The 22,914-nt window shown below is 48.0% G+C and overlaps 1 protein-coding gene across 7 annotated transcripts in view; it reads left to right on the forward strand.

The window, feature by feature from the left end:
* Fubp3 (far upstream element binding protein 3) overlaps nt 1-14,401 on the forward strand; it is a 47,965-nt gene extending 33,564 nt beyond the window's left edge. For 2 of the 7 annotated variants that reach the window (XM_031369749.1, XM_031369750.1), the window contains exons 9-19: nt 143-247; nt 1,374-1,476; nt 1,987-2,087; nt 4,658-4,799; nt 8,089-8,249; nt 8,996-9,069; nt 9,366-9,437; nt 9,573-9,649; nt 11,359-11,430; nt 12,367-12,494; nt 13,042-14,401. In XM_031369749.1, the coding sequence (XP_031225609.1) occupies nt 143-247; nt 1,374-1,476; nt 1,987-2,087; nt 4,658-4,799; nt 8,089-8,249; nt 8,996-9,069; nt 9,366-9,437; nt 9,573-9,649; nt 11,359-11,430; nt 12,367-12,494; nt 13,042-13,050 (1,044 nt within the window). In that variant the 3' untranslated portion in view covers nt 13,051-14,401. Of the gene's footprint in view, nt 1-142; nt 248-1,373; nt 1,477-1,986; nt 2,088-4,657; nt 4,800-8,088; nt 8,250-8,995; nt 9,070-9,365; nt 9,438-9,572; nt 9,650-11,358; nt 11,431-12,366 lie in introns of all 7 variants that reach the window. The other 5 variants (XM_031369745.1, XM_031369748.1, XM_031369747.1 and 2 more) reach the window with 4 other exon arrangements.
* Nucleotides 14,402-22,914: the final 8,513 nt, after the last annotated feature.

The raw sequence follows: 22,914 nt of genomic DNA on the forward strand, positions 1-22,914 counted from the left end.
AGAGTCAGATGAAGACCATGCCTGCTGGCCAGCAGCTGAGCACCTCTACGATCTTGGGTCCCGTTGGTCATGATCCTGCCATTTCATGCTGCTGTTTTTCCAGAATTTCCCCCATTGGTGCCTTTTGTTTTTCTTTGTACAGCAAGCAAGAGAAATGGTCCTAGAGATCATCCGAGAGAAAGATCAGGCTGACTTCCGGGGTGTGCGCAGCGATTTCACCTCCCGAGCGGGAGGAGGTAGTATAGAGGTAAGGTGGACTTACCAGTCAGTGGGCAAACAAGGTGGAGGTCCAAGCCAGCCTGCTTTACAGAACAAACCCCGAGCCACTTAGGGCTACATATTGGTATGACCCTGTCTCGAAACCACAAGAGTGGCACTGAAGTCACTGGTCTCACTGCTCAGGGATGTGAAGCATCCAAGCATGGAGAGCCAGCTGCATTACGGGTCAGGTCACACCTCTGCTTTTCAGGTTTGCTTTAAAAGGTTACTTGATGTCCAGGTAGGGGCCAAAATCCAAGTTTTCTCAGTGATAATATATGTTGTAGTCGTATCAAACCTATAATTTTGTCTTATTGATGAGATGAAATGGTACCAAAATCTATCTTACAATTTTCATTTATGCCACAGTGTACAAACATCACACCCAGTGCAATGAGCCAGTCACAGTGGCCACTCTAGATGAGGCAGAGTAGTACAGAGAGCACAGTAGAAGCAAGAATATCATTATTCGGTGGTACAGATTCTGTGCTGACCAAAAGGTACTGAGTCTAGGTAGGGCTGCTGCTGCTCCACAGACACAGAACAGTGGCAGATGCTGTGGCTTGTGCATTTTACCAGTTTTACAGATAGAGAATAAACGGCTGTAGAAGGCCACAGGGATAGCCAGTGTGATATATTTGTAAGCATTTCACAGAACTTGGGAGATAAAAAATGATCATTTTAAAACTTTGCTTTGTAGGAGTTTCCTTATTTTTATAACCCATTTTAGTCCAATTTTATACTTTCTTCATACAGTTGTGAGCAGTATAATTATCAGTCACGGAATTACTCTAAAGGGAAACCAGCCTTATTATTTTAATTATGGAATTATACTATAATAAAAATGAAGTGCTTATTTTTAAATCTTTCCTTTTAAAAGAAAAGGCCAAGGACTCAGCAATTAGAAACACTGGCTGCTTTTGTCAGAAGAACTGGGTTCAGATCCCAGCACCCACATGGCAGCTCACAGCCACCTGTAATTCAAGCTCTAGGACATCCACTGTCTCTCTGGGCACCTATATTGGTGTGGCACATACACACACAGTTAAAATGTTTTAGATCTTTTACAAAGCCACTTGTGCAGAAGCCCTGACGGGTTCTGTCTCTCTGTCTAGGTGTCTGTGCCTAGATTTGTTGTTGGGATTGTCATAGGAAGAAATGGAGAAATGATTAAGAAGATCCAGAATGATGCTGGCGTGAGGATCCAGTTCAAACCAGGTTGGTTTGGTGTAGACCTAGACAATGGGCTGTGCTAACCATGTGTGCATTTTCTTTCTTTTTTCTCTTTGGCACTCTGTTTGCTCCTGTGTCTTTCCTTGGTTGTATAGTGATTTGATCTTTCTGGCCTATGGTTTCTAGCTCCCTTTCCCCAAGAAATGAAGATTTTAATGTGGCATTTTCAGTTTGTAATTTTGCTAAGTAAAGATTCCTTTACAAAATACCCCATTGAGATTTTATTTAATTAATTTACTATCACAAAGAAAGGCAAACATCTTTCATGGAAGGCAAAAATCTGACTGTTGCTTAGCTGGCCTTGAGCTCGGTGTCGTACCTCAGCTTCCCAGGTGCTGGCTGGGTCATCTCTAAGTGACAGTGATTGGGTGTCATCCTGAAGCATGTGAAAACAACTCATTCACAGTCCCCATCACACTTGGAGTTTAGACTGTGAAACTCTCTCTGCTCTTTGCCGTTGGATTTGTCTTTACCCTGTCTCATCTGATTCCACAGACGACGGGATTAGTCCAGAAAGAGCAGCACAGGTCATGGGCCCTCCAGATCGGTGTCAGCACGCAGCTCGTATCATCAATGAACTCATTCTCACAGCACAGGTGGGTCCAGCACTCTGGGTCTAGGAGCCCGCCTAGAAACAGTGTGCCATAGGCAAGCCACCTGGCAGCACCATGGTTGCCCTGACTGCCTGTGCCCCTAATTAGAGCTTATCTGCCTTTTCCTACCTATGTGCTTTTCCTTGCTGGCTTGTTACCCCTGCACTTACCACCTAGAATCTAGGTTTTCACTACACATTGATTTCATGTATATGCAGTGTATATGTATGTGTGGTACATACAAGGTATGGCATGCATGTGCTAGTCAATTCTCTAGAGACTTCATCATGTTCCTCTTGAGGATCAAATTCAATTGTTAGATTTGGTGGCAAGCACCCTTGCCCACTGAGCCATGTCACACACCTTGGGTTTTCTTTTTAGAGGCAGCTATGTCCAGTCTGTGGCCCATAGGCTGTATGCATGCTGGCATGTGCTACTACGCATCCCAACTATAATTATAGCCCAACACAAAATTACAAGCTTAATGTACATTCTTAAACGAGTTTTTATTTAACTTTTTGTTTTGTTTGGCTATTTGCTTTATGTGTATGTTTGCCTATATGTATGTGCAGTACCATACGAGGGTGTTGGATCCCTTGCAACTGGAATTACAGGTCATTGAGAACCTCCTGACATGAGTGCTGAGAACTGAACCTGGGTCCTCTGCAAGTGCTCTTAACCACTGGACATCTCTCTATCCCCAGTTACATGGGTCTGAAGCATGAACTTTGTAGATGGTAGTGTCACAGTGTAAAAGTTGCACATGCCTGGCAGGACAAATACCAAGCAGAGAGCTCACTACCAGTAATCAGATATATTTGATATAAAGCCAGTCGAATGGAATCTGGGAAGCATAGCAGGATCTAGTCTGTTCCTATGACATCATGTCTTCATACACTTATGTTTTGTTGTTGATGTTTTTGGGAGCATTTTGGTACAGGGCCTGGCTCTGTAGTACAGGCTAGCCTCAAACTTGTGACCCTCCTGCCTCAGCCTCCCAAATATTGGGATTGAGAGGGGTGCCCCTAGTCCTGCCCTAATACTTGGTTCCAAGCTTGCCTTTAGAATGTGAGCTTGTGTGTCATCATTAGCATCTGTTAACTTGTGATAGGGAGGACAAGTAAAGAGTGGCAGGGTTAGCACATCCTCCAGGTGTGCAGGAGCTGGCCAAAGGACTGGATAGCATATCGGCAATCAGATTGCCTGTTTCTCTATTAGCCCATGACCTCTAACATGTTCTGAGGTACCAACAGGGTTTCTGCCTGCCTTGACAGCAGCAGACCAAGGGCTCTGACCAGGCAGTGTGTCTGTGGCTCCTACTAGCTGTCTCAGTTGTAAATGTGTGCCTCCTATTCAGTCCCTGATCATCTGAGTGAGAGCACACAGGTTGAGGCTTGGTTTTTGACAGAGTGTAGGTGGTTTTTTAGGGTTGGACATAGTTAATCCCTTTTCTGTGTAAGTTTGGAAGCTGAAGAACCATCTGCCCCTCATGTCCAGCATCTTGGCTACTCATACCAGACACTGACCACAAACCCTCATAGAACCTTGGCCACCCTTCAGACTTCCCATCTAGTGAGTATGCAGTTGTCCATAGGCAGCAGGGACTTCTTCACTGTGCCAGAGCTACTTCAGACTCCAAGTTGGCCAAGCACCAAGAGGGATGAGGCCTGCTGCTTTTGAGTGGAGTAGAAGGACTCCTCCATTAGAGTGACTCTCATATTTTGCAGACACATACAGTTGGGCTTTCTAGGTCCCTCTGCTCCTTGGTCTTAGAGACAGGCTGTCTTTTTAACACAGTCCTTCTGCCGCAGCCCACCCTTCCTAAGAAGTTACTCTTAAGGATCTCTCTCTATGCCTTCTTGGTGATAAAACTGCTTTTTTTTTAAATACAAATTTTTTATTGTGTTTATACTTATCATTGTATGTACATGTTCACATGCAATGGCCTGTGTGTGGAAGTCAAAGGACAACTTGCAGGATTTGGATCTCTCTTTCCACCAGGTGAGTGATCCCTGAGGGGATCAAAATCAGGACAGCAGTCTTAACCCTCTGAGCCATCTCACCAGCCCAAGAACTTTTTTTTAAAATCCTGTTATCCTTTCTGCTGGCCTGAGAGCAAGATGTTGTTTACAATGTGGTGACTGGATGGTCCTCTGTAGTGCATAGCCTTGTGGAGGAGTTAGGTTACACACTGTCCATCCTGCCACTTTCAGATGCTGGTAGCTCTTGAGCATCCATTATCTGCTCCAACAGACCAACAAGAGTTAGCCTCAGCTTCAAGTAAAGCCTAATCTTGAGGGCCCTGTAATGAAAATTCAGAAGATCCCAGACTTCAGCCCAGAGTTTTTAGCTTCCTGTTATAGGCAGGTATGTAGATGCTGTGTGGATGCTCATATGTGTATTTTTATAACAAAGTGTTGCTGATTATATTCTGAATGTGAGCTTCCGAGTCTGAAATGTTGAGGGTCGGATGTGTAGTGCTGGGTGTATCCTGTCATTATTTTACCTCCTCACCAGGAAATATGAGTGTGCTGATGGCTGAAGTCCTCACTGTCACCCTTCTCCCTTACCAGGAGAGAGAGATCCTTGGAGGCCTTGCGGTAGCAAGAGGAAGAGGCCGAGGCCGTAGCGACTGGAGTGTGGGCACTTCTGGTGGCGTCCAGGAAATTACATACACAGTGCCAGCTGATAAATGTGGCCTTGTGATAGGCAAAGGTAAAAGGCAGCTTTTCTGTCCCCTACAGCTGCTCAGGGGAGGAAAAGCCATCCTTCAGGCCTATATTCAAGGCATGTCTGGAGTCCCTGTCTTGGCTTGTCATAATGGAGGTAAAGCACGTTTGAATTGTGGACAGGAAATTAGACTCACCACCTAGGCTGTTAGAGAGAGAGAGGCTGGGAAGGTGTGAGCCTTGTGGTGCTTGCTGTGGACTGAGATGAACTTAGTCCTGGGTAAGTCACCAACACTCATGCTCATGCCTGCTACAGAGTGCTTTCTGACACGAGACATCCTTTCCCTTACTGGATTTGGGCATTGAATCTTTGTGGACAGCCTGGGAGCCTTTGAGCAATGCATACAGCCTGTGGAGGGAAATAGAGATTGCTGTTAGCTCCTAACCATTTGTGGGCAGTTTGGAACATTAGGTGAAAAGCCTCATTCCTGCCTGCACAGTGCCTGCCTTCCTGACAGCCAGGAGGGAGTGGGCAGAGTAGGCCATGGGACCACCTTGTCTTGGCTGGCCTCCCTAGGAGCACGGAGCTGGACTTTACTGCCAGTAGGACTTCTGCTTGACAATGGCTTTAGTGTTTTCCTTCAGTGTTTATTTGACAGCGTAGGAAGATGTCTTTTCCCCAGAGTCATGTCTTTCCCCACCCTCCATTTCTTCTTACAGGGAACAGGGAATGTGTCTTGGGCTGTTTCCACCAGTAGATCTCAGGCCTGCCTATGTGTCCTTGGGAGCTGGAGTAGGTGTTCCAGCACCAACCCTCAGGACTTGTAGTTACCCCAACTTGGGGGAGTGTCTGTCCTCCTTTAAGATCTTACTCCCTTGTGTCCATGTATTTCAGACGATTGAATGATAGGAATAGTGAAGGGTTTTGGTTTTAGTTTGAGACCAGTTATTTAGACTGCCTCTACCTTGTGACCCTCTCGCTTCAGCCTCTAGGTCAGTGGTTCTAACCCTAGCACTGCATTTCCTTTCATACAACAGATCCTCCTGTTCTCATGACCCCAACCATAACATTATTTCATTGCTACTTCATAATTGTAATTTTGCTACTGTTATGACTTACAATGTTAATAGCTGGTATACAGGAGATTTGATATGTGACCTCTGTGGAAGTCCTGACCCACAGGTTGAGAACCACTGCTCGGGGTTCTAGGATTGCAGCATGGTGACCAATGTAGCACCTCTTTTCCTAGTAGCTGCTTTAGAATGGTAGGCATCCCCATACTCCACCCAGCTAATCTCCTGGGCAGTACCGGGAGATTAAATTCACCTGATACCTATAGGCAGGGATCACATCTAGGTGGCTTAGCCTTTTGAAAACCATCTTGTTAGTAATTTGCCTGTGTCTCAGAAAACCTGGCAGAAGCACCCAACCTGTGTGCATGCGTGTGCGTGTGTGTACATATGTGTGTGTTGTCATTGTCCATCCTCACAGAACCACCCAAGTAGGTCCTAGAGGACAGGGATAACAGAGCAAAGTGTTCAGTAAGCTAAGGTGATCATGGAGAGGATCTCTCAAGTGGGCTGTTTCTTTTTCTTGGGAAAAACATGTTGAGGGGGGAGGGAGTGTGCGCGAGAGAGTGCGCGAAATGCCCAGGCAGCCATGCAGAACTCTCCCAACTCCTGCCCTTGGACAGCCTCCCGGGCCCCTGCTGGATTTCCATGATAAACACAGCAACATTGACAGATAGTCTGGCCAGCCCTGCTCTTGTCAGCCAGGCCTTTTAGCAGCTTTGATTAATTGCTTTACGATTTCACATCCAGCCAGCCGCTGGTGGGTCACTTCTGCCCCCCATCAGGTGGAAGAATGGAGCAGGCTGCTGAATGAGTCCAAGACAGCCACCATGTGCCAAACTAATGACCTCATTTTGAAGGAAGATGAACTTAAATTAACTCCTTCTGGCCGTGTGCAGTTTTACAGTGCTCTGTATCCCATTAACATGCTCCTGAGGTCTCCCCGCAGAGCATCTTGGGCTGTTGGCCTGGCTTAGATGGGGCTGCCAATCCTCAGTCTCAGATGTATTTACTTTTCCCTGCTAGTGGGAACTGCTGAGACTAGACACGTGTAAGTGCCTGTGGACATGATCTCTACTTTTTTATTCCTCATTGCGTCTCCAAATCTTGATTGGGAACAAAGCAGCTTACTCTTCATGGGGCAGAGTTAATGTAAAGGCTGTGGCTTATGAGAAGAGGACCCAGGAGCTAGATACACTGGGCATACAGAAAACACTTAGCTATCAGCTGAACAGCCCTGCCCTCGGGAATGGTCACTGGGATTAATCTCCATTTTTGTTTCTTGACCCTTTTGAGATGAAATAAAGTCAAAGCCTGGCCCTGCTCTTTCTCCTCCTCAGCTGCCTCACTTGCTTGGTAGTTTGCGTAGTAAAGGAGAGCTTTGGGATGTACAGCGTGTGACACCTCTCATTTCAAACTGGGTTTGATTGGAAATGAGCAGGAGCAGCCAAACACTAACATGTGCTTTGAGGCTCGTGGGACTCCCTGCTCCCCTTACCAGACCTTCCAACACATTATCTGCAGTTTTGTGAAACGTGTGCTTAGGTTTTCCTTGTATTCTGGTAGTATTCTACTCCCAAATAGTTGATGGAATTTCTGTGAAATTTCAGAAGAATGGGTCATTGTTCACTGGCTGGTGGACTTTTTGTTATACATGTTTCATTAAGAGACTGAGACTTGCCGGTTTTCAGAGAGAACAACTAAATTTCCATCACCAGCTCCATCTAGGCCATATGCCCCGTCTCCTCCCCCTCTGTACTGCTTCTGTCTGCACCCATCCCCCCACCAAGGCCCAGGGACCTGAGAGGGAACAGGGTGTGATATTGAAGGCCAGAGTGGGCTTCAGGCATTGTTGACACTGTAGCCGCCCATTTGACCTGTGGAGGGAGGGCGGGCCCCTACCCAGGCTGACGGCCCCCATTGTGTATGGTAGGGCCCTCAGGTCTCCATTCTTAAACTGAGGAGGATCAGCCTTTCCTGGGTGGACTTCAAGGCAGGCAGAAATGAGTTCAGTGGTCTGTAGTAGTTGGACCCAGACCCTCCTATGGGGCTCCATGGCCACAGAGGCTTCAGTCCAGCTCCAATCAGCTTGGCTCCAGGTGGCTAGTGTTGCCTGCAAGAAGCCCTGGGTTTTGTCATGGCCCCTGTGCAGTAAGCAGGCTATTTGTGGTCAAGAGTTAGCCTGTGCATTTCAGCTTCCCCTAAACATAGGTCACAGACTCTGGGTCACCTCTGATCTAATCAACCATATCTCCTGCCTGCAGGGGGCGAGAACATCAAAAGCATCAACCAGCAATCAGGTGCCCACGTGGAGCTTCAGCGGAACCCCCCTCCTAACACTGACCCTAACCTGCGGATATTTACCATCAGGGGTGCTCCTCAGCAGATCGAGGTGGCCAGGCATCTCATAGATGAGAAAGTTGGCGTACGTACACGGGCCTTTCCCCACCTGGCTTATACTAGCTGGATTTGCTTTTGGATGTCCAAGGTACCTGCTTTTCCCCCAGAACCTTGTGCTTCCTGTGCCTTTCCATCCTTGCATCATGTGGGGGCAGCCTCTCCTCCTCTCCAAAGGAAAGTCCAAGGCTCAGGGAGTGCCAGGCCCCAGATGCAATGAGAGAAGCCTCTGGCATGGCTTGCCAGGGCTTCAGCAGTCAGACCTCTGGCCACGTCCCTGCAGGCATAGATGAGCTGCGGGAAAGCAGCCTTCCCCCGGCACTGCCCCAGGCTCCCTCAGGCCTCACCCTGGCCACCAGCCCTGCAGGCAGCTTTCATTGACTCTGGCTTTAGTTTCAGGCACCTCAAAGCAGATAAAGAAAGGGAGTGTTGATGGAGGACAGAGGGCCACTGCTCACCTCAATGGGGACGTAGAATGGCAGAAAGAGCCCTGGGCCAGCCTAAATTGACGGGAGAGTCAAGCAGGTTGGTCCTCCCCCAGGGTGACATGCAAGGGCAATCGTGGTGGTACCAGGACTGGCTGTGTGGTGGTCTTGGTCATTTGAGGGGCAGAGCCACCACTGCAGACATTGTCTGCTGGGGAAGGAAGCTAGTGTGAGTGCAGAGCTGTCTCCTTCACTTGACTTGCCTCCCATAGTGGCTTCCCTGGGTGGGGCTGGGCAGAGGGCAAAGTGACTCGGTGACACGGGTGAGAGCTTCTCTGTGCCCACACAGGGTGCCAGCCTCGGAGCCCCTGCAGCCTTCGGACAGAGCCCCTTCAGCCAGCCACCAGCTGCACCACATCAAAAGTGAGTCTTCTGCTTCCATTCAGGCTCAGAAGGCTCATTACCCAGCTAACCTTCTTAGTCCATCTCCTCTGGAGTACTAATTCAAGTCCTGGATGGGGACCGCACTGTGTTTTCCTCTCTCTGTCCTGTCCTGTCCTGTCCTGTCCTGTAGATCACTGACCACTCAGGGTAAAGCCCAAAGCTCGGGGGTTTCCAGTCATACCACTTCCCAAGGGAGCACAATGCCTGGGTAAAGGGGAGTGGGTTGAGGGGGCAGCCCTTCCTTCAGATCAACCGTTCTCCTCCCTTCCCTACAGCACCTTTCCTCCCAGGGGCTTCCCCAACATCGCTGCTAAAGTTAACGGGAACCCCCACAGCACCCCTGTGAGGTAGGTGTTAACTGTTCCTCTGCCAGTAGGAGGGTGAGGGAGGCAGAACAGTAAAGAGGAGGAGGCTTGAAAAGTGGGGGTAGGGGTAGGGCTCTGTCCCGTGCTATCACAAAAGATTTCTTCTGTCACCCACAGTGGCCCTCCAGCTTTTCTGACTCAAGGCTGGGGCAGCACTTACCAGGCTTGGCAGCAGCCTACACAACAAGTCCCAAGTAAGTGACTCAAGAGGGTGAGGATGCACACCAGGGTAGCCAGACTGATGCTCACAGAGCCAGGCACCTGGTGGGGTGGGGTGAGTTGCTCAGTTCTACTCCTGGTATAGCAACGCTCCTCCCCAGAGATGGGGCCTAGCAGACCCAGGCTGTGGGAACACACAGAATGTGGAAGCTGCTTTTTGTGGCTCACCTGACCTCCTCAGAACCGGGAGTAGGGTTAGAAATGACAGTTGATGTGGTTTGACAAGGCTCTCTCCCTCCGGTCTCCGTTTCTAAGGCTAAGCTCCAGCCAAGAGCTTCTTGTACTCTGCCTTCCTAAGCAGCCTCCTGCCTGCTGAGGACTCTCACTTAGTCTTCTTGTGTCAAGGCAACTTCTCACCAGTGACCTAACCTAGAAAGGGGCATTTTCTGTCAACTAGGCTTCTCAGAAACAGAACTGTCTCTGCTGAGCCACTTAAGGGGGTGGGGGGTGGGGTTATATAATCTTTTCAGTTCATATCCATCTGCTTTGCCTTTCTCAAACAGCAGCTCAAGTGTTTAATGAGCTCTGTAACCTCAGCTATTTTGTTCCCTTCCCTCCCTCAAACCTGATGACTCCCGTGTCAGGCTCTGAGGGTGCTTCCCAGTGAGCACCTGCTGGTGCTGGGCTCCACCCTCCATCACACACACCAGGCTTGCTCTGCTGAGCTGGTAGCACTGGGTTCCCAAGCACTCTGCTGTCTCCTTGCCTCCTGGAAGTAGTGTTCTTGAAGTGGATACTGCTCTGATCTGTATATCCCCAAGGCAAGAGGATGACAGGAGTGTGATCCCATTTGCCCCCCGGTTCCCAGATGTACCTGTGGGAAGAAAGCTCCTCCCCACTTCTCCAAAAGGAGCACTTGTAGTCGGGTTCCAATTGAAGGCCAGTTGGTTGGCTTTGGTGTGAGTGGTAAACAGGAAGAAGCAAGACAGACTAGCTGCTTCTAGCTGTGTGGCTGTGCACTGCTTCTGTCCAGGTCAGGACTTGTACAGACAGTCCTATGCAGACCCTACATCGCAGGGAAGAGAATAGAAGCTGTTCCTCTCTGCAGTTCAGCAGCTGTCCCCTTCCCCTCCATTGGTCTTCAGTTAATTAATTAGCATGGCAAAAATAACAGGCACTTTGCTGAGCTGTGTGGACTGGCACATTCTTCATATTCCTCTGGCTGCCTTACATCCACTCTGATAAGTGGTGAGGGGCTTTGGTGAGCTAGTACTTGCCCCTGACCTCTGCCCAGCCTAATGCTGCCTTTCCTTAATACTGAGTGTCTCCTCACTCCTGTCTCCCCTGCCAGCAGTGGCAAAGGAGGCACCTAGGCTTTGTTCTTCCCACACAGAAAGGTCAGGCCAGGCAAGGTCCCAGGTGGGCTTGCTACTTCTGTCACTATCATTGCACTATCACCACATGTGCACAGGGTCTGTCTGGCTTCAAACCCCAGACCTGTGCCTTCATGTCATGTCCTACACAGGGAATCCCCACTCCTAACCTATCTTGTCCAAAGGGATAGTGGTGGAGCTTGTGGGGCCCCATAAGGTGTCCATGAGGAACTAGGTTCAAAGTTTGAGAAGGCTTCAGCTTCCAACCCTGCCTCCTAAAGATCCTGGTTGAAGCCAGCTTCGCTGGAGCTAAAGTGAGCCATGGTGGGAGTTGGTGAGCAAGGCCTGACTGCTGTCTGTTTTCTGCACAGGCCAGCAGAGCCAGCCACAGAACAGCCAGCCCGACTACAGCAAGGCCTGGGAGGACTATTACAAAAAGCAGAGTGAGTGCAGCCATCATGCGCTGTTCAGGGTCACCTGCACCCTCTCTGGGGCTGTGTCTAAGTGCCCACCTTGTCTCTCCCTATGCCCTGTCAGAGGAAGCCAGATGTGGCCAGTGCCTGCTGCATGTATTGTCCTCAGTCTTTGGGGCCATGTCAGGGCAGGCAAGAGGTCACAGTGCAGAGATTGGGGCTACCACTTCACTGGGTGCTGGTACCTGTCTTTCCTTTTAAGTTCATTTCTCCTTATACTACCAGGAACCAGGTCAGGCTTAAGACTGATTTTCATGCCAACATAAAAATGTCCCCAGAGTGATGGTCCTTAGCAAAAGGCCTGGGCATGTTGCAGTCGAAATCATTTCTGGGTCTACTGTAGGGTTCCCTGACAACATCTTACAACTAGAACCATCATTTGCAGATTGGAAGGCCCAGGTTAAAGCTGCTTGGCCTTGGGGTCAAAATCATCTCTGGGCCACTAGCTGCACTGGTAACTGATGGGCAGGTGTGGGGTGCTCTCATCAGTGGGGCTTGGGGCCTATTTAACACCAGCCCTGGCTGGGCAGTGGTGTCGCACGCCTTTAATCCCAGCACTTGGGAGGCAGAGGCGGGCGGATTTCTGAGTTCAAGGCCAGCCTGGTCTACAAAGTGAGTTCCAGGACAGCCAGAGCTACACAGAGAAACCCTGTCTCAAAAAACAACAACAAAAAAAAAAAAAACACCAGCCCTACCTCACCCCTGCCCCACCTGAAGGCTGCACTGCACTGTCTCCCAGCACTGGCTTATTCTTTGGCACCCAGAGTTGGTGCAGGCAGTCAGGGCAGTGTAGTCCTGTAGAACTGGAGCCTCTAGGTGGGCTTTGGCAGAGGCTGGTAAGGCCTGAGAGAACGGGCCTCCCACACCCTCCCCTTCCTTAACTCTTATCTGTTCTTTGTCCTCCAGGTCATACCACCAGTGCTGCTCCACAGGCCAGCTCCCCCCCAGACTACACAATGGCCTGGGCTGAGTACTACAGGCAGCAGGCCGCCTTCTATGGGCAGACTTTAGGGCAGGCTCAGGCCCACAGCCAGGTCTGTAGCCAGTCCCCAGCGCCATGATGCCACCCAGCCTTAGTGCTTGCCTAGTCCCGGGGTGAGCACGGTGACCTGTGGGGTCTCCTCTGTCCCTCTCTCTACTCCCAAACCTTGAGTTTGATCAGATATTGCTCTTTCTAGCTCTGGGCCTAGTAACCCTAAGTATAAGTAAGTGCCCTGGATCTGCAGTGAACAAGGACCACTTGTTTCTTGCAGAAAGTGGCCAAGCTGGGCCTTTACCTGCCCAGCACCTTTGGGGCCAAGCAAGTGGAGGGCCAGCTTGGCCTCTTTATGTGTAGAAACTTGGAGGGCTTTATCTAGTCCTCAGCCAAGAAGGAGCTCTCCTTGGACCTTAGGGGGCAAGGCTCCCATGGGGCACCTTTTGCCTTGAAGGAAGCTGGTGTTAGGCCTGGTGACCCAGGAGAAGCCTTCTCTTGCACCCCCTAGCCCCCACATATTGACTCTAGAATCTGAGGTGCTTAGCATTCAGTATCTGGTGGTGTGAGGTGCTGGTCTTGGGCTGACCCTCTCCCTCCCCCCACAGGAGCAGTAGATGGGCATCTGCCGCGGCTCTTCCCCGAAATCAGTGTGAGAGAAACCTGTTTGTTACAGAGATTTTTAGATTTGCAAACCTTTCGATGAAGACCTTTGTTTTGTTCTGTGAAACACTATATTTAGATTAACAAATTTTCTAAAAATTGGGAAAATTAGTTACTAAACATTGTTGGTAATTTTTGTGTCATGATTTCTTTGTAAATGTGTAAGCTCTGGAGCTCTTTTGGAGCAAAACCTGCAAGCTCAGGTGCCTGAACTCTCCTCAGAGCCTGACATTTCATCAAATGATGGGTTTGTCTTGTGTCTTTTTATTTACAGTTTTGGGTGGGTTTGTTGTTGTTGTTGTTGTTGGGTTTTTTCTTTTTTTTTCTTCTTTGTTTTGTCTTTTTTTTTTTTTTTTTTTTTCCTTTGTTTTATTTTCTGTTACAACAGAAAAAATGGCTTGGAAGTCTTAGGTGGTAATGTAACAAAATCTTTAAAAAAACTTTTAAGCAGTATTTAAATATTCGTAAGTGTAAATTCATTAAGTGTGTTTTCACCTCTAATTTCTTGTATCTTGGCTGTCTGGTTTTATTGAATTTTTTAAAAAACTGAACTATTATGTATTGTAATTAATGATGTGAATTTTGAACTGAGACGGGTCCTTGTGTTTCGGGAGGGTCATTTGTGGGTTGTGTCATTTCTAACGTTTTGATGGTGATGCAGAGGCGTGGTCTACCTTTGTGTAAGCTGCTCGTCTCCATTATCCAGGGCAGTTGTGTGTCTAAGACCTCCAAGCTGGTTTTAAAAACAAAAAGCCTTTCTCTATTCTCAGAAATATAAATACTGTTATTTTTAATATTAAAAAGAAATTCAATATAACTTTTAACAAACACTGTGGACATTAAACCATATAAAAAATGTAGTAACTATTTTTTAATTCCAGGGTGTTTTTTGCTTTTTTCCTTAAATATTTTCTTAATATTTGTCAAATTAACTAGATAAATAAATAAATCTAGTATTAACAACAGTATGAGTTAAATAATTTTGATTTAATAAAAGGGATAATATGATTTCCAATGTTTACTGTAGTGTATCTTGTACAGATAACATGTATTTTTAAAGACAAAACGGAATTGAAGCTATTTTTTCTTGCATTTTGAATTGACCTGAGGAACATTCCGTTTGAAACGCGCTCGTTACAGTTTGCGGTTCTTGTTTTCCTTATGATGCTTGAAATGTCTAACTATTAAAAAGGCATTGGAAATGTTATGCATGTTGTTTTTTAAAGGTGTTCTTTTTATTTGACTGACAATTCATTTTACACTCTATATAATAAAATTTCCACAAGCTATCTTGTGGGCAAAGTGTTCTTCGTCTGTTTTTGTTTGCTGGCCCCTGTCTCTTGCCCTGCCTACGTGATGATGCCCGGCATCAGCCCAACTCTTTGATACACAGCCTCTGGGGACTTCTGAAGTAAAGCTGGTTTTATTTGGCAGCTTTACACTTGATCCTTTGACTTAAGGGCCACACTAATGACAGAGCCTTCCCTGTGACAGCATCTGAGTGAGAACAATCCTACTCCAGCCTGAGAGAGGTGTAGTCAGCCAGGGAAGCCAGTGGGTCAGCACCCCACTGAGCTGCGACCCTCCCCACACCCACACCCTTAGGTGACATGCTCCCACCTAAAAACACATCAACCCTGCCCTGTGTGTGCTCCTAGGCTGTCTCCCTGGCTGCTGCATCCTCAAGGCCCACTCACCTGTGGCTCTTCCCAGGTAGTGGATCTTCCCAGCATGCTCAGGAAGGACTCTCGGACAGCTGCCAGTGAAACAAAGAATACCCCCACCTACTTCGGGCCTGCCACAGGACCCAGAGGGTAAAGGCAGCCTTGCTGGCTGTTTCCTGTCTCAGTTTAAAAGCAACTGGTTTGAAATTTAGTTTCTTACCAGGGCATCTGCCTGGCTCAGCCTTCACCTTGTACTTACATACTATGGAATTGTCCCAGTGTAGACACCAGTCCTTGATCAAGAACCCTCTTTGTGGTGTGTGTATATATATAGAGAGAGAAACAGTAGACCCATTAGTGTATGTGTCTGTGTCTGTGTGTGTGCGCGTGTGCGCGCACACACACACACACACACACACACACACACACGGGCATGGCAGGCCCATTAGTCTTTGCTCAGAACCCTCTTTATGGTGTGTGTGTGGGGGGGGGTGCCTTGCCTCCACCACACACTCTTAGTGAGAGACACATCTGTGGATCCTTTAGCCCAAAATGGGGTGGAGAATGTCCCATCTGGGCCACACTGAGGCCTGTTGAGAGCCGGAAGACAAAAAGGAGATGTGGCATCTTTAACTACACCTCTAGAGAATCGAGTTTGACATTGAGAAATTGAATAGTGAAAGCCACTGGGGAGAGGGAGGGCCAGCCACAAGGGCAGCAGCACTGATGGCGGTAATGCAAGTTGGAGAGGGCATTACAGGGAAGACTTCCTTCTAATTCATCTTCCAAGCTCAGTGCCAAAACAGCATTTGGCATGGTTCACAGGGAGCAATTGTGTGATAATGAACCCTAAGGTGTCCCTTAATTGAAGACTGAGCATTGCGGTTTGTGCCAAGAGTCATAAATGGCGCAGGCTTGCGGGAGGATGCATTTTCTTAAATGTATCGGTAAGTACAGATTAGTGTTTGTCCCCAGTGAAATGCCGTACTATAAATTATGGAAATCTCTCTTTCCCTCTGATGCAATCTTCTGTTGGGGGGTGGGGTGTGCAGAGCAGCAGGCCGCAGGGGGGAAAGTTTGCAAGCATATGAAATTTGGCCTCTCATTAACATGGCGCCCGCCCTCCGAAGATGGTTTCCATCAGCAGTCTGCTGTCCTGGAAGGCTAAAGTGCTTGAAATGTACCAAGTTCAGCGGTTGTGTTCCATTAAGAAAGCTGCATAGTCATCATGGGGGGCAGTCTGTGTTTGGCGAGGTAGGGGTAGGCGGTGCCTGGTCTGTCTTCAGAGAGCTCCCCCAACACCCACCTTGCCACACCCACACCCACGCTGACTCTGGCCACAATCAGGATTCAGTAGGACTTCTGCTGAACTAAACCAGCCCCATCCAAATTGGTACTGGATTGAGTTTTCCATTCTCCAAGGGATGCGCCTCCATCCCTGCCCCTGGCCTCTCAAGTAGGAGGGAGTCTTGATGCATTAGTAGGACCGTCTTACATGGTGATCATCCATGTATCTGTCCTACAGCCCCACAGGAGTACAGATGGTATGCTGCAGTGCCCAGACCAAGGGGCACTGGACACGCAGGAGCCCGGACACGCAGGAGCCCCAGCTCCAGCTGGCTCCTGCACTGCTGTTTCCCAGGCCCACTTCCAGCCCTCCAGGGCCCAGCTGGGGCTTAGGTTGGGCTAATGCAACTGCTCCTGAAGGACTCGGATTAATGGCCAGAAAGTGGCCTGACAATCCCACAGGGGGGCTGCTGAGCCAGGGTGCTTGCAAGAAGCATGGTTATCTTGGGCTTTGTCTTGAGCCTTCCTCCGAGTTCCATAAGGGAGTACTCACCCTTTCCACCCTGGACCCAAGGCCCGAAGGTACTTGACACAGACTCAGAGGGCCAGGTGTTGTGTGGTCTGCTCTCTCCCATCCAAGCCTTCTGTGGTAGGGCCAAGCCTACCACTGACAGAGGGGGCACTCCCTGGATAGTTGCTGGTGAGGAAGCTGAGGGTGAGGTGGGATGTCCTAGGACAGGAGCTGAGCAGCAGCAGTGGGCTGGTCCCAGAAGTATATCAGTCATTTGACATTTACTTCACTAAGATGTATCTGAAATCCCAACCCAATGCCTTTGCAGTCATTCATGGATCAAAGTCAGTGTGTCTGTCCTGTGCCATCCCCCACAGAGCTCAGACAGCTCAGACAGTAGCGTTTCTTTCTCTATATCCAGTCTGGCCTTGAACTCAGATCCACCTGCCTCTGCCTTCCAAGCACCAGGATTAAAGGCATGCACTACCACTGCCTGGCTTGTGTAGCCTTTTTAGACTAGTGTCTGAGCCCCACATGGCCATATTCTTCACTAGTGTGTGTTTTTGTCGGTGATTGTGCTGTTAAACCCCAAGCATGATAAGCCACAAGCACTGCTTGATAACTCTAAGCACCGGAAGCTGGATGGGCGTTTAGGCAGTAGGTACAGGCACTGGGCTGCATGCAGGCCTGAGTAGGTACCGTGCCCGTGAGCTGTATGTCAGTGGGTCAAAGTTGATAACCCATGTACACCTATAAATATAGACACATCTATAAGCATAGAGATACTCATCTGTGCTTCCCGACTGCAGATGCAATGTGACCAGTCATCTCATGCTCCTGCCTCCACACCCTCCCCACCGTGGTGGACTGAACAGACTGAATCAGAAGAAACCTTTCCTTTCTTAAGTTTGCTATTGTCACAGCAAGGAGAAAAGAAACACTCCCAGCCTCAGTGTGACCACCCTGTTCCCTCTCACAGCAGGTGCTTATAACCACCCTGTACATAGGGTGGGATGAATCCAGCTAAGGTCACCATGGAAGTGGCAGCTGTCAGTAATGACTGAGTAATGACTCCTGACCACCACGGTGGCTTCCTGCAAGAGCAGTGGGGGCAAGCTACTCCACCCCCACATGGAGTTTCAGCAGGCAGCACCTGAGAAAGACAGAGAGGGAACTCTGCAAGCATCCTGAGTGACAAATGGGCATGGTTGGTCAAGGCTGCTTAGTTCTGACCCACAGTGACTTTTCTGGAAATCTCACTTCTGGCTCATCACAAACAAATCTGCAACTCCCCCGCTTGTGTCAGATTATCTGACCATCGCTTCCCTGAGAAGCAGGCACTCTAGCCCAGAACTGAAGCTCTCAGCTCTCCAGCTATCCTATCTCGCGCTACCATGTTCCTAGCAAATGTCACAAGCCCTTCACCTGTCAGGCAGGCAGAAGCTATGGACCTAAGAAAAGTCACACCAAGCCACCAGGTGACAACAGGAAGGGATTATGACTGTGTGCTCAGGACGGCTGTCTAATTGTTTCTTGCAGGCCTGGTTGTGGTATTTTGGTTTGGGGGTTGACTTTGTTTTTTGGTTTTTTGCTGGTTCTGGGTTTTGTAGTTGTAGTTTGTTTTTTGGTTTGTTTTTGAGATGGGGTCTCATGTAGCTCAGGCTGGCTTCAGTCTTGTTCTATAACTAAGAATGACTATAACTTTAATTTTTTTCAAATCCTATTTTTAATGATGGTTCTCAAATGCTTTAACCTCCCATGTAGCCCACTACCCACCAGAGACCAGAGGTAGTGGAAAAGAAAGGATACTGAGGAGCAGGGGGGAAGTGGACCTATTTAGAAGGGCTCTTTGGAGCAATTCCCATCTGTGTTGTCTGGAAATCAGCAGTTCAGTTCACAGGTCTGTAGCAGCAGCAGCTTGATCCACTCACAAACACTTCACGGATACACCAGCAGTCCAGTTCAGAAGAGTCAGGTTAGCAGCAGCAGTGACCTGACCTAGTAGAGACAGCCAGGACTCAGCTCGGAGTTCATCTAGAGTCAGCAGGAAGGACCCGGAGGGACACCAGGAGAAGTTCTCAGCTAAGCCTCTCTCAGGGAAGCAAAGATTAGTAGAGATGCGAGACCCACAAGTGTTGCACAGCTAGCTGTACCAGCAAGCCAAGCTCAACCTCCATCACTCCACGGAGTCCTATTTATCCCCTTCAACATCCACAAGCCTTGCCTCAGCACAGGTCTTGCTCCAGCACATGAATCCAGTCAGCCTGAATCCTTGGAAGCCGCAACAAACTGCAGCACACCACCAGAAGTTTTTTGGTGCATTTCTCTCTATGGCATCCCGACAAATGCAGCTCAGTCATGCAATTTAAGGCAGCCCAATGCATGTGTGTTGTTAGCAAACAATCCCTCATCCTGGGTCCTTTCACATGCTTGCTTTAGCATCCTATCTCCTGTGTCTGCTTCAGCTAAACACTCCTTCATGTGTTTGCCCCAGCAAAACACTATCCAACCAACTTTCCAAAGAACCCTTAAGTTTCCACTTCAGATGACTTTGAACTCTTAAGTCCTCTGGCCTCCAGCTCCCCAGTGTTGGGACTGCGGGCATGTACCACCACACTTAGCTTTAGAGGTATATTTAAAGATTTCTCCCTAGCCTGCCTAGTCTTCAATCAAGAAGAGAAGCCTGGCTCTTGTCCCCACTTCAGTAGAGATTGGTCTAATGATTGGAGAAAGCTCTTGAGTGCAGTTCCTTCCCTGGATCTGGATCACACTCCTGGTCTTCAAATCACACTCGGCTCAGTCCTCAGGGAGAGGGTCCTATAGATGCATAGGAGTTTGACTTAGTTGCCACGTTGTGAGTTTTGTTTGTTTGTATGTGTGGCAGGGGTGTGCACAGGACAGGCACGTGTGGGCACACACACACACACAGCCCCAGTTAAATGTTTCCCATTATAAAAGAGTTGTTGTGGCTATGGTGCTTTGTCACAGCAGTAGAAACCCTGACTAAGACAGGGATAGAAGATGAACTGGAGGGGAAGTAACTGGGGTAGATGGGATCAAAACACAATATATTCATGAATGAATATTAAATAAGGCATTTAATTAAAAATGAGCTGCTGCATATATAGCTTGGCGGTTAAGAGTACATGCTGCTCTTCCATAGGAACCAAGTTGGGTTGCCAGCTCCCATGTCAGGTGCCTCACAGCTGCCTGTAACTCCAGCTCCAGGGGGATTGAGCATCTCCTTTGGTCTCCCCAGGCACTTACTCACACTCATGTGCGCACACACCCACATACAGACACAAACACATAGTTAAAAATTAAAAATTAAAGTAGAAAGCCAGGCACAGCCCTGGGTGTTTGTAATCCAAAGGCCAGGGCAGGATTCCTGGAATTTGTTGGCCAGTCTTAGCCAGTAAATTCCAGTATCAGCAAGTTTCAGAGGTTCAGTCCCTTATCATCATGATAGGAAACATGGTGGCACACAGATAGACATGGTGCTGGAGAAGGAGCTGAGAGTTCTACACCTAGATCAGCAGGCAGCAGGAAGAGAGAGTGACAATGGGTCTGGCTTGAGCTTCTGAAACTCCAAAGCCTACCCCTGTGACACACTTCCTCCAACAAGGTCACAACTCCTAATAGTGCCACCCCTAATGACCAAACAATCAAACATTCAAATATTTGAGTCTATGGGGGTCATTCTTCTTTCTCTGTTTCTTTTCTTTGTTTCTTACTTGCTTGCTTTATTTCTTTGTTTCTTTTTTGTTTTGTTTTGTTTTGCTTTGTTTTGTTTTGTTTGTTTCTTGAGACAGGGTCTTTCTGTGCAGCCCTAACTGTCCTGGAACTCACTCTGTGGACCAGGATGGCCTCTAACCACCTGCCTCTGCCTCCCAAGTGCTGGGATTCTCCACCACCACTGGCCTATGGGATCCATTCTTATTCAGACCACCACATCCCCCTACTGCTCCCCTCTAAATTCATGTGCTTTCCCTCACCACCTCTTGCTATCTCTCAGTTTAATATTCAGCCCAACCTGTATGTGCATGGGTGTGGGACCATATACTGAAGCACAGGCAACCTCTCAAGGCTGCCATCCCTGAAGAAAGTGATTCTCAAGCCCTGCCCCCACCCACAGCAGCCTTCAATGCCAATGGTGCCTCAGATGAGAGCAGGACTTTTAGCCCCTTCTCCCTCCATGCTGAGATTTCTGTTGGTCCTAGCCACTGAGATCACATGTGTAACTGCACTGCCATGTCCAGGAAATACTGTTTTACTGCGCTGGCTTTCACAATCATCAAGGTCACTCATCCACCATGACCCCTAAGTCTAGAGGAGATGGTGTGATGTAGACTCCCTGTTTAGAGCTGAGCACTCCAGCCTCTCACTTCCTGCGTAGTGACTGCGTGGTTGGCTTCTGTTGTAGTCACTATCTGATGCAACAGGAAGCTTCTCTGATGAGGGTTGAGAGATGCACTGAGTTGTGAGTAGAAAGACAAGAACCTAAGGGGCAGCTTACTAACATGTTTATTTAACAAAATAATACTAGTAGGGTATCCCCCAGGTGTGGCCAACTTTTTTTATGTGGGCATTAGGGTTCAAAAACTCATGTTTTCACCCTTGCAGAGTAAGCACTTCCCATATTGAACTGGGTAGGCATAAATTTCCGCAGCCTATTTTAATAAACGTTCAACCGCTCCTCTAGCCCATGACCCACCAGAGGTAGTGGAAGAGAAAAGTTATTAGGACACAGGGACACCACATATGCACGAACCAGCAGCTGTAGTTCAATCCTAAAGAAACCACAAGACTCTCAGAAGCAGCAACACAGGAACCTCATGAGAAGTTCTTTGGCGAGTTTCTCTCAGGCATCACCACAAGTGGAGTTCCAGCAACAAAAAGTAAGGTGAACCAATACATGTATGTCATTAGCAAAAATATCAAGGCGGAGCAAAGCACACCAATGCTTGAGCTCCCTCTATCTGTGGGGTCATATTTATATTCCTTCATCATGTGTCCTTTCACGTGTCTGCTATAGCAAAGCATCCTTCACCTGTGTCTGCTTCAGCGGAACATTCTTTCTCATGTCTGCTTTAGCAAGACATCCTTCCACCTGTGTGCCCCAGCAAGACACCATTTGACATAAGAACTGTCTCCTCCACAGTCAATTTTTAATTTAAAACAAACAAACAAACAGGTACTAAATGTGTTTAAATATTTTTGCTAGCAGCTAGAGAGATGCCTCAGTAGTTAAGTACACATTTTCTTCTTCCAGAAGCCAGAGTTCAGTTCCCAGCACCCAACACCACATGCATGCACACATTCATGCATACATACACATATGTACACGTACATATATAATGCCCACACACATACAGGCAAGCACATGTAGAATAAAAATAAATCTTTAATTAAAAAAAAAATCCCAGCACTTGGGAGGCAGAGGCAGGCGGATTTCTGAGTTCAAGACCAGCCTGGTCTACAGAGTGAGTTCCAGGACAGCCAGGGCTACACAGAGAAACCCTGTCTCCAAAAACCAAAAAAAAAAAAAAAAAAAAAAAAAAAACTTGCGCCAGGCAGTGGTGGTGGCTCATGCCTTTAATCCCAGTACTTGGAAGGGGCAGAGGCAGGCAGATTTCTGAGTTCGAGGTCAGCCTGGTCTACAAAGTGAGTTCCAGGACAGCTAGTGCTATACAGAGAAATCCTGTCTCAAAAAACAAACAAACAAACAAACAAACAAACAAAAAGAACCTTGCTGGAATCATACTGGAATTGCTAACCTATAACTTAACTGAGGAAGAAGGAACCGCTGGACCCTGCCTTCCCTCCCAGGAGCAGGTGGTACCTTCTTTTTTTCTGTTTAATTATAGTGCTTTTCAGGACAACCTTTTTATAACTTATTTTCATGTCTATTTATCTATTTATTTAACAGTTCAGGTATTGGTCCTTAGGCACCATCCACCTTCTTTTTATATGTATTTATTAGTCATTTTTTTAGTCATTAGTCATTTTATTAGTCATTATTTATTAGTTACATGCCAAAAAAGGGCTGGATGATGTCAGAGGACATCTTACAGGGGTGGGCCCCCCTTCCACCCTGAGACTCCAGAGACTGAACTCAGGTTGTCAGGCCAGGCAGCGGCTGGGGTTACAAAAGTGTGCTACTGTGCTTAGTGACCTGACAGTGGCTTCCTCTCCCTCCTCCCTTCCTTCCTCTTCATTAATACTTATTCTGAGGATCAAACTTATGTTTTCTGTGGGTTTCCCTTCTCTCAGGGGTCCTTGGCCACTGGCCCACGAGGAGGAAGAAGGGAGCAGAGTCAACAGAGTTTCAGACTTCCAGTGAGTGCTAGGACCAG

This window comes from Mastomys coucha, unplaced genomic scaffold (genome assembly GCF_008632895.1).
Source record: "Mastomys coucha isolate ucsf_1 unplaced genomic scaffold, UCSF_Mcou_1 pScaffold15, whole genome shotgun sequence".
Classification (NCBI taxonomy): Eukaryota; Metazoa; Chordata; class Mammalia; order Rodentia; family Muridae; genus Mastomys; species Mastomys coucha.